At 56.3% G+C, this 11,134-nt stretch overlaps 1 protein-coding gene and 1 long non-coding RNA gene across 2 annotated transcripts; both read left to right on the top strand.

Moving 5' to 3' along the window:
• The first annotated feature begins 624 nt into the window (after nt 1–624).
• On the top strand, nt 625–5,310 carry LOC137674530 (uncharacterized). The gene is made up of 3 exons (XR_011049824.1): nt 625–706; nt 2,127–2,224; nt 3,943–5,310. It is a non-coding gene; the product is annotated as an uncharacterized lncRNA (long non-coding RNA).
• Nucleotides 5,311–5,753: 443 nt separating this feature from the next.
• On the top strand, nt 5,754–8,477 carry LOC137674446 (PHD finger protein 7-like). Its single transcript, XM_068419796.1, is given in 10 exon segments — nt 5,754–5,763; nt 6,095–6,186; nt 6,276–6,377; nt 6,658–6,782; nt 6,868–7,035; nt 7,037–7,084; nt 7,086–7,223; nt 7,443–7,556; nt 7,709–7,827; nt 8,011–8,477. Coding segments are annotated over 10 exon segments (1,362 nt in total). The 3' UTR covers nt 8,457–8,477.
• Nucleotides 8,478–11,134: the final 2,657 nt, after the last annotated feature.

The raw sequence follows: 11,134 nt of genomic DNA, 5'->3' as shown, positions 1-11,134 counted from the left end.
GACCCGCGGACAGGGCGGCGGCCGGAGGGGCGGGGCAGGAGGCGGGGGGGGCGGGGCACGGAGCGCCGGGCGGTGCCGCCTCAGCGCAAAAAGAGCGGGAAGGGGCTGTGCGGGGTGGTGGCTTCTGACGGTGAGGCACGGCCCGGGGAACGGCTGCGGAGGGTCGCCCTGGGCAGAGCGACAGGTGCCCAGCGACAGGACAAGGGGCAACGGGCACAAACTGAAACACGGGAAGTTCTGTGGAAATATGAGGAAAAACTTCTTTACTTTGAGGGTGACAGAGCACTGGCACAGGCTGCCCGGAGAGGCTGTGGAGTCTCTGAGGATATTCAAAACGTGCCTGGATGTGACCCTGTGCAACCTACTCTGGATAAACCTGCTTTGGCAGGGGGATGGACTGGATGATCTCCAGAGGACCCTTCCAACCCCAGCTACCCTGTGATTCTCTGAGCAAGGCTGAGCCCTGGACTGCTGCGTTTAGGCCTGCCATGAAACACAGATGGACAGAACTTCCCAGTTCACGTCTCACAGCACAGGACTGTGCGGACACATGTGTCTGGGCTGCAAGTCTTTAGAACTTGGAGACACAGTTTTCTGAAGAGCTCCTGTGCATATTTATTCCCTAGAAAGCACCTGACGTTCCAGAACCTGCAGGAACACCTTGACCGGTTGCTAGGAGAGGAGAATGGCTCTGAAGACAGTCGAGGTAGGAGACACTGAGCGTCTGTCCAATTTGTGCTTCTGCTTGTGCTGCCTAATTGGGAGAGCAAGTTGTATCATGAAAGGCAGTTCCCTGAGTGAGCGTTATTCTGCTCTCCTGTGCTCTAATTTATCGTACCTTTAAATCCTGCCTCTGAGGAGCTCATCAGTCAGCCCTGGAGCAGGTCTGCTCGCAGATGGAGGAGGCATATTTCCAGGCAAAAATGCCTGGAAAAGCAGTTTGGGGACAATTGTTGGAGATATTTCGCTGATAATGATATGCAGAGCCATTGCTGTGACCAGCAGTGTGGAGTGCTGTCCTCAGTGGGAAAGGTAGAGGCTTATTGGCAATTTTTAAAAACTAGTCTCCACTCTAGGTATTCACTTTGAGCCTCAGGCTGTTGCCTGTGTTCTTGCTAGCATCCGTTTCCCTGAAGGAGTCAGGATGTGGCAGGATGCAACCTGGCTCCTCTTCTAAAAAGAATTTTTCTTGCTGGCTGCAATCAAAGTGTGATATGTTGGCTAAACATTTGGCTCAGAGTTTAGTTTGGTCTTTGCATTTTGCCAAAGTAAAATTTTCAGGTGAAGTGGAAAACTTAATATATGAACTATGGCGTGACCAGCAGGACGGTGGAAATGATCGTCCCCCTGTACTCGGCGCTGGTGAGGCCGCACCTCGAATACTGTGTGCGGTTTTGGGCCCCTCGCTGTAAGAAAGACGTTGAGGTGCTGGAGCGAGTCCAGAGAAGGGCAACGAAGCTGGTGAAGGGTCTGGAGAACAAGTCTGATGGAGAGCGGGTGAGGGAGCTGGGGTTGGATAGTCTGTAGAAAAAGAGGCTCAGGGGAGACCTCCTCGCTCTCTACAACTACCTGATAGGGGGTTGTAGTGAGGTGGATGTCGATCTCTTCTCCCAGGTAACAAGCGATAGGACGAGAGGAAACGGCCTCAAGTTGCGCCAGGGGAGGTTTAGATTGGGTATCAGGAAAAATTTCTTCACGGAAAGTGTTCTCAAGCACTGGAACAGGCTGCCCAGGGCAGTGGTGGAGTCACCGTCCCTGGGGGTCTTTGAAAGACATGTAGATGTGGTGCTGAGGGACATGGTTTAGTGGTGGGCTTGGCAGTGCTGGGTTAACGGTTGGACTCGATGATCTTAAAAGTCGTTTCCAACAAAATTGATTCTATGATTATGTGACCTGAATGGTGCATAGCTAAGACCTTGCGTGTTGCTGTGAAAACTTCTTTTTAAATCTCACTGGTGTCTCCTTTCCGGAGGTTCTCGTGGTCTAACATGGGTAACAGTATTTTAGGCTTCCTCTGCTGCAGCAGGATCCAGGTGCTGTTGTAGTCTAGCTGGAGGCACTCATCAGGTGCACTGTTAAATCCTACCCAACTTTCTCTAACAGGTTTTCTGCAACTCTTGTTTCAGATCAGGTAGCTGAGGGCCGGCTTGGTCCCTCTACTGTGGTGTTGGACCACACGAGCGGTTTTGAGGGGCTCCTGCTGGTGGATGATGACTTACTTGGGGTGAGTGTGATGCTGGGTGCAGCAGAAAATGATCTTGTGGGACTAAAAGCACTTTGGGCTTCTTAGTTTGTTCTTCATAACAGATCCTTGTCACTGGCTTTGTAGCGTGTAAATGGAGTCTGCCCAAAAAGCTGCGGGACCCTGGAGCAAATGAGCTCTCCTGGGAAAAGGTCTAGCAGTACCCCTAAGACTCAGCAAGCTCTGAGTGGAGCTGTGAGGAAGTGAAAGGATTACGCTGGCCCAGGGGCTCATTGAAGATATTGGCTAAGCAGAGGAAAGGCCAGCAACCAGCTTTCCTGTCCCTTCTTCCAGGAGACTGCGTCTTCCTTCCTTCCTTCTGGTGTTCTGTAATGGTGGCAAGAGACTAAAGCTGAGGCTTTTCTTTCTCTTTTGTTTCCACTACATTCAGTTCCAGATGCTGTGTGGTCGTACATTAGCTTTCAAGTAAAGAGAATATTTGTTAATGTGACCTACAAAAAAATTGCCTCGATACCACCCGCTACAACGAGCCTAGCTATCACACGTCCACCAGTGAGGGAGAAATTGATCCCACAAATTTCTGAAATTGGACTATGCATGATAAAAAATACAGGTCAGCAATAAGTGTTGTTCAATCCACCGTGATCTCTTAAACAGGTAGAGCTATTGATGCAGATCAGTATCTCTACGATCAAACCAACCCGTTCCCCCTTCCTGGTAACGTCCTTTGCAGGATGGTTAGAGCATGGTTACATGGACAAACCCTTGTCTCCCCAAGACAAACACAGAGAGACGTGACCGGTATCCTAGGAACCGGGTCGGGAGTCTTAAATAGCATAGATGCTGAGGTGCTTGTGAATAAACTAAGCACAACAGCAAGCGATCTAAACAAATTAGAGCGCCCATTATGGTCCTGTCTGTCAGCGTTAGGAACAAGTCCATGGCTCTTATCCAATATATTGCCTCAGTAATAAAGAATTAAAGAAAGGGACCACCAATTGATTATGAATGCGCTTGAGGTAGCCCAAGATAACATTTCGCTGGCCCTCAGTTGCATCCAAGCACAACTGTGGATGCAATCTACAGTAGCTGCAATCATAAGAGAAGGGGAAGGGGGTCTCTTACCCCCCAAAATTCAGACAACAATTTGGGAAAATGCAACTGACTTTGAGAGAGAATTCCAATCGTGATGGTATCCCGTCAAATTCACTTATAACCCCATCAATAATAAGCCCACAGCTCTTGTCTTAACAATACGCAATGCGTCAGTATACACCATATACCAAATCATTGCGTTAGGATTAAATCACAATGGAACTGTACTCTATCCCCTAGAACACAGAGTATGGGCCCAACAGAACAGTAACAAATGGCGGACTGTCGCTGTTGATGCATGGGCCGTACAAGAAGAACAGGGATTTGCAAAAGTTACACCATCAAAGCTCAAGACATTTGTCTTGACACTGAACAAAATGTTTGTCATTTTGAAATACATTCAAAGAAACCCCTGAAACTGTACTTGTATATATTCGAAACGGAAGTGTTTGTGTGAGAACCCTTTGCAATCTTATATTGATAGATGACACTGTTGTAGAGACAAATAATCACTCAAATGTTTGTGTCTGTAACTTTACTAACATTGTAGAATGCGATTTTAATTATTCAGCTCCCGTAATGTCTTAGAAATTGCTACAGTCCAATTAGACCTTAGCTGAGGGTTTATTACTTATCCCCATCAGAATGAATCTTGCATTGGTAAGAAAACTACTAAAACACGAAGACTTGTATCAGCTGCTAGAACATGTCCAGAACAATGGGCAAAAAACCTTAATCACCATTCGTCACAAGTGAAGAAGGATGGAGAACACCGACGGTGGGAAACTCTCTTTGGGTGGTCGCCAACAGCTACAGGAATCTATAACCATGTGTTCCACCCAGCAGTGATCTTGTTAGTTCTGATTATATTGTGCCTGTTACTTGTAATAGCGTTGTATGTGAGACTACGGGTAGTGGTTAAACGCCTTCAAAGACTTCATGAGTTCTTTTTGACGTGTTAGCAGGAATGCTTAACAAAAAGGGAGGACTGTTGTAGAATAAGTTCAGTTAATTGAATTCTTTTAACTGTATTCTGTTGTCTGAATAGTCTTGCTTAGCACTGGTAGTTAAAAGTTGCTGAAGACCTGGGCTGCAACTGTTGAGAACTATTCAGCCTGTCTTGAACTGTTCCTTGCATACCAGAGGAAGGCCCTGGGACCAGTGCAAACTGGAAGGAGGCTACAGCTGTCAGCAGAAGCTGTAGTTACTGCCGATAACAAGTGTCAAGGCCCGCCTGGAGACCAAGAATCCAATAAGTAAAAAAAAGGACCCCAGACCATTAACTACCATTGGACCAACAGGCATGTGCAGGGCGCATGAACAGTGTGTGAAGAGCGGGTGCATGGCTTGTAAGGGCGAAAAGGCCCAGGGATTTCTTTGTTCTAGATCCCTCCCTGGAGGCACCCAGCTCGAGCTGCTCCTATGGCTTAAGATCAAAGAGTCCAACCGTTAACCTAACACGACCAAGGCCACCGCTGAAGCATTCCCGAAGCGCCACGTCTACATGTCTTTTAAATACCCCCAGGGATGGTGGGTGCACCACTTTCCTGGGCAGCCTGTTCCAGTGCTTCACAACCCCCGGCCCATGGATCCAGCCTGTCCAGATCCCTCTGTAGAGCCTTTCTGCCCTCAAACAGATCAACACTCCCACCCGCCGCCTCCAAAGCTGCCCCACAGCCACTCGCAGTTTCCTCTCCCACCAAGGAAAGGCTCACACTGACTCTGAAAGGCCGTTTATTGCCATGGAAAAAGGCCGTTTCCACCGTCACTCCCCAGCTCATGGTCCCGCTGCTTTTGTTCGGGAGGCAGCGCATCACCAAAGCGCTAAGGAGTTCAAGAGAGAGATGTTGGGCCACCTGTGACATCCTGAGGGCCCGTGCTGTGCCCCAGCCACCACCGCGTCTGAGGGATGGGATGCGTGAGCCCAGGCCAGGCTCAAAGCACCTTTCGGCCCCGGGGGCCCTGGCATTTGGCTCTGCACTGGCTGCAGGAGCAGCCGCCCCGGCTACGTGGGTGCCGAGGGCTCGGGCCCCCGCCCCGGCACTTCACACCCACCCGGTGATGCGGTGGCCGTGTCAGAGTGGGCGGCAGGTGGCCAAGGGCGTCCCTGCCCATATTTGGCCAGCGGTGCTGATGTCACAGTGGCCATTGTGACGCGCGGGGCCAAGCCTATAAAAGGGGCGCTGGGCTCCGGCCGTGCGTCACTGTGACCTGGTGAGGTGAGGAGAGGGCAGGGGAGGGACGGGGCTTGCGCGGGGCTGCCGAGGCAGGAGGGGGGCCCCACACCTCGGGGCTCTGGGCCTGTGCTGCAAGCTCACCCACGTCCCGCTTCTCCCTCAGGGTCAGCAGAGGAGCATTTGGAGGAGACACGCCAGCGCTGCTGGGACAGGGACTCTCCAAACGCTCACCGTTGATGTGTGCCACGTATTCGAGGAAACAAAAGTCCTCTGGCTTGATGGCGCGGGGTGAGAGCAAAGCATCCCTCCCGCAGCCTGGCAGAGGGGGTGTCGGGGCGGTCAGCGTGGGGCTGAGAGCGGTGGCAGGGGGAGGCAGGAGCTCCCCGGCCGCCCCGGGGCAGGGCCCCTCCTTTCCTCAGCAGGCGGGGCCCAGGCTGGGCAGTGGGCACTGCTGGGACACCCGTGCCTGCAAGGGCCCCTTCCTCTCCAAGGCCTCCAGCCCTGCCCCTCAGCCAGCGAGGCAGGGGCAGAGCAGGCCCCTGGGGGCAATCCCTCAGGGACGCTTCCCCCAGCCCCGCAGAGGTGCTCATCCAGGTGCCATTTGCTCTCTCCCCTCCAGAATGCCGGCTGTGCCGCCGGGCAGAGGCTGACCCGGATATCTGCGGGCGCAAACTGGAGAAACAAGGGATCCATGTCCACGAGTTTTGCCTGGTGAGTTACCCCGGGGCTCCCTCCAGCTTTCCGACAGGCAGTCCCTGCCACACTCTCCTCATCAGCTCCTCGTTTTTTCTCTTCTGCAGCTTTTTGGCAGCAAGCGTTTTCAGCACCGGGTCGGGAAAGTAGGACTTAGGGGATTTCGCCGTGAGGATGTTATTTACATGATCTTCCAGGCAGGATGGCAGGTGAGAACCTGACCAGAACAGGGAGCTTTGTGCCAGGAGAGGATTGCGGGAGCTTAGGCCAGACCCCAAGAAAGAAATCCCAGCCCTTCCAACCAGCTCTGGGACACAAGTCTTGCTCCCAGCAGCTCCCCAGAGGCTTCAGCACAGGAGCCTTGTCCACCAGGCGGCTCTGAGGGCTGTGACCCAGCAGCGGCCACATCCTGCGCCCTGCCCGGAGGTGTGGGGCTGGCTGCGGAGGCCCTGAGGCTGCCGCTGATGGGGGCTGCTCTGCTCTTTCCAGCGATGTTTCGTCTGTGGCAATCGCACGGCCACCATCACCTGCTGCGAGATGGGCTGTGACCGCAGATTCCATCTGCCCTGTGCCGTGGAGGGTGAATGCGTCACCCAGTTCCTCCCTCCATACAGGTACCTCCTCTTCCCTCCTCTCCGCCACCGGGGACTTCTCACCGAGCACTTCTCACCTCGGCCATCCCTTCCCTCTTCCCCCCAGGTCCTTCTGCTGGGAGCACCGCCCCGAGCAGGCAGTGCAGGCGGCTCTGGAGAAGGACACCACGTGCCCCATCTGCCTGGACCCTGTGGAGGACAGAAAGTCCTACAGCACCATGGTGTGCCCAGCATGCAAAAATGCCTGGTTCCACAGGGGCTGCATCCAGGTAGGAGCCGCTCCCTCGCCCCTGGGGCACAGCAGGCGCTCAGCACCACCGGGGCCTCCCTCATGCTCCTTATGTTTCTCCTGCAGGGACAGGCTGTGCACGCTGACATGTTGTCCTTCCAGTGCCCGGTCTGTAGAGAGAGCGATGTTTTTCTCTCAGAAATGCTCACCATGGGGATCCGAGTCCCCTTCAGGTTGGTGTCCTTCTGCGCAGCTCACAAGACAGGAGGGTGCAAGTGCTGTGCTGTGCCGTGCCGGGGCCTGCCCCAGCAGACCCGGCCCTCTGCTCTCCCGTGAGTCTGGGCTTCAGCTTCACGGAGGAGTTGGAAAGGGCAGGGGGGAAGAGCAGGGACGCCCTGCACCTGCCTTGTGCCGAGGCAGCAGGGGCTCATCAATTTTCCTTTCTCCATCAGTCTGCCGTCATCGGAGAACAGCAACGCATATGCAGAGCTGGATGAGAGGCACAGCTGCTGCGATGCCAGGGAGTGCCTGTGTCCAGGAGGCAGGGAGCACGCAGAGGAAGAGGGGTGAGTTGCCGCAGCTGCACCCCGGGGCTCTGCACGGGATCTCCGTCTCGCCAAGGGCTCAAGGCAGAAGGACTGAGTACAAGAGCTCTGCCGGACAATCCCGTGCTGCCATCACTTGGTCCTCACAGCCATGAACCCGTTTGCTTCCCCAGGCGCTGGCAACTGCTCCTGTGCTGCTCCTGCGCTGCCGAGGGCACCCACAGACGCTGCTCCAGCTTGGGGAACGGCACGGCCAGCTGGGAGTGCGACAGCTGTGCTGGCCTGGGCACCGGTAAGAGGCAAAGCAGCCGGGTGGCCGTGGGCTGGGGCTGGGGGCCAGGCAAGGCCTGGCAGCGGGTGCCCAGGGTGGGCTGGGCACATCCTCTCTGCTCCAGGGGGGCTGGGGGCACCGCTCTGGCCTATCCTGCCGCGGGCCTGGGGGCCGTGCCCCTGACCTACCTGCTTCCCCTTACAGCCTCCACTGCCGGCTCGGAGCTCGCTGGCCCCAGCACCGCCAGCCAGGCAGGATCAGGATCCTCCTGCAGCTCCCAGGCACCCGAGACCAGCAGCCCCTGCACCGGCAGCCAGTCAGGATTGGGGCAGTCTGTCGGATCTCTGGCATCCGAGACCAGCAGCCCCAGGACCAGCAGAGGGTCAGGATTGGGGCCATCCCACAGCTCCCTGGATTTTGAGGGCAGCAGCAGCTCCAGCTCACCTGGGCCCGACTGCAAGCGAAAACGCTCCCTCTTGCAATGTCGGGCCCAGACTCCATCCAGGCCACCCAGAAGGCACCGTGAGAGCAGCAGCTCCAGCTCCCCTGAGCCCATGCAGATGCGAGACCGCTCCCGCGGATGCTGCCATGGGACCAGCCGTGCGCCGTCCCCGAGTGCTGGCCCTCATCCCCCCCCACCGGCACAATAAAGTTGGCCGTTGATCTCTGCACTGGGAGATTCCACGCTCATTTGTCGGCTTCCTCCTCCTCCTCCTCCTCCTCCTCTCCTTTTCTCGAGGGGCAGCGTTAGGGGCTGGGCCCAGAGGACCGTCCTCGCCCCGGGGGTTGGCAGCACCTTCCCCGCACCTCCCTCCTTGACGGCTGGCCTTGGCCGGCTGCCCAGCGTCATGGCCGTGTGCTTCGGGCCTCGCAGGCCCCACAGCCTGCTCAGTTTCCCCGGGGGAAGTTCACAGCCACCCCGGGACCGGGGGTCTCTGCCCCAGACCCCGGGAGGGTGGGCCGGCACGGCCTGAGGGCGGAGCGGCTCCCGTGGCGCGACCCGCCCGGCGCCTCCGCCCGTCTCCCGGCAACGGGGGCCGCGCCCGCCCGCTCGCCATGGCCCTCGCGGCTCGCCGTAGCGCGGCGGTAGTGGCGGCGGCGGCGCGGCCGGGCCGTTGGTGAGTGCGGCGGCCGCGGGCCTGGGCCTCCCCGGGCTCCCCTGTGCCCCACCGGGCCTCCCCCCCGTGCCCGGCCCCGGCAGTGCGGGGACCCCGCTGGGCCCGTTGCATGGGCTTCCCCTGCCGTCGCGGGGCTGGGGGCCTGCAGGGAGTCTCGGGGCTGCGGCCGGTGTCGGGCTGTGTCGTCCGGTTTTGGGGGGGGAGAGGGGATGCGCCCGACTGGGGGGAAGCGGCTGGCGGGGCTTTCTGGGCTTTGGGGGCTGTGGGCAGGTGTAGGGGCGCACCCGGGTTTGGGGGTGTTCGTGGGCATGGAGGGTGCCGCCGGGTTCGGGAGGTGTCTGTGGCTGCGGGGAGTGCTGACCACTGCAGTGGGCGTCCCTGGGTTCGCGGGGGTTTGGGGGTGTCCCTGGGCCTGGGGCATGCCGCCAGCTCGGAGGTGCCTGCTTTTAGGGTGGGTGCCAGGATGTGGGCAATGCTGCCCGGTATTTCTGCTCTGGGGGTGCTGCCAGGTTGGGGGTGCCCCAGAGACCCCCGCTCGTGATTCACGCCAAGCAGCGTTCCGAGCAGCGCGGGGGTCTCAGCCGCCTGTCCGCTTCCAGGCTGGCTTCGGCCCCGCTGCCCTGGCGAGAGCGGGAGGGCTCGGTCAGCAGCTGCCGGACAAAGCTCTTTGCTGGCCCAGCTCCTTGGCCTCCTCGCCTGCCTCCAGCCGTTGCCCAGAGAAGGGAGTTTAACGCGTGGGCTGGCTCAGAGCTGGGTGTCTTTGGCGGAGCTGCTGGGGCCAGTTTTGTGAATCGCAAAGGGGCAGATGTGTGTCCCCCTGCTCTGCCCTTTCTCTGACCTGTTGAAAGCACCATCTGCTCCAGCCGAAAAAAAAAACCAAACCAAAACCCCCGGCACTGCAGCAGCGCATCTCGTGCGGTGCTGGTGTGGCCATGCTGTGCTCTCTGCCTGGGCTTTCAGGCTGTTTCAGCAGCGCAGGTACCATGCTGGCCGCCCTTGGGAAGAGCTAGAGGCACTCCACACCAGCCTCGGGTGATGAAATTATGAAAGGTGAAATTATGTCTCTCACCTTTAGAGTACTTTTAGGATAGTACACGCTGTGCTGTCTGCTCTGGTTTGGTAGTAAATGATGTGTTTCTGTTTATAGTTTAATTGTTTTATTGCTTGTTTTGAGTCTCTGATGCAGATCGTTCAGGGCCATTGATCCAGGCTGGTTTTTGCTCTGTTCCTGCAGTTTCGCTCGGCAGCGCTGCAGGAGGGACGGCAGGCGGTGCTGCTCCGCTGCGGGGTGCTGGGGTGGCCCTGAGGAAAGGGGCTTTAGGAAATCTTCGAGTGATCCTCTGCCAGTGGAGTTGCTGTGGCACTTGTGTCACTTGGCAAGTTCACTAACTTGTCTTGGGTTCACCTTGGTTTCTGCTCTGTATGAGATTGCTGGCAAGCATTTAATTCCCGCAGCCTTTGCTCCTGTTGCGTCTTCTTCCTCTTGCTCTGTGCATCACAAAGTGGTTTCTCAGACGGCTGTCTAGTGAATGAGAGAGACCTCCAGTGCTGGTCAGTTATCAGGGCAATCAGAAACAGGACGAGAGAGTAACCTAACGTTTTGAAGCTGGATAGAACTAGCAATTTGCATTTATTCTTTTTGTCCTGGCACATGTCAGATCAGCTCTGACAGCATCCTTTGCATTTTAGTGATACCAGGAAGGGTCATGAATCGTTAGTCTCATGGTAGGTTTTCGCGTGTAAACGCTTCTGTGTATTTCTACCTGAGTCTGCTTTTGTCCCTGTAAAACTGACAGCTGGTTTCTGGATCTTTTGCTTTGCAGTCAGTGATATTCTTTTGTAGTCCAGTTCATCTGCGTTTCTCTCTTTCTCTCTCCCTCCCTCTCTGCTTTGGATAGCAGGATAATCTAATAACGTGTTAAATAGAAGATTAACCAGGTGCATATTTCTGTCTTAAAGAGTACAGTGTGGGAGAGAAAGGCAGAGGTATCTCATCAGGACACGAATAGAAGTGCGATGCAGTTGCCAGTTTCGGCAGTGTTTGACAGTGGTGGTAGCTGCGGCCCTGGGCTGGCTCAGTGCTTCTGGCTCAAACTCGGTGCAAAGGTTGCCTGTGTTTCCGACTTGGTTCTGCCTGTGCCTTTGGTTGGAGTGGGGTCTGTGTGGCTGTCTGGAGTGTGGCTTAACGCCTTATCTGTGTTGGAAAGATT

Source organism: Nyctibius grandis, chromosome 29 (genome assembly GCF_013368605.1).
Source record: "Nyctibius grandis isolate bNycGra1 chromosome 29, bNycGra1.pri, whole genome shotgun sequence".
In the NCBI taxonomy this organism is placed as follows: domain Eukaryota; kingdom Metazoa; phylum Chordata; class Aves; order Nyctibiiformes; family Nyctibiidae; genus Nyctibius; species Nyctibius grandis.
The sequence above is the reverse complement of the archived record's forward strand: the minus strand, read 5'-3'. Positions and strand labels throughout refer to the sequence as shown.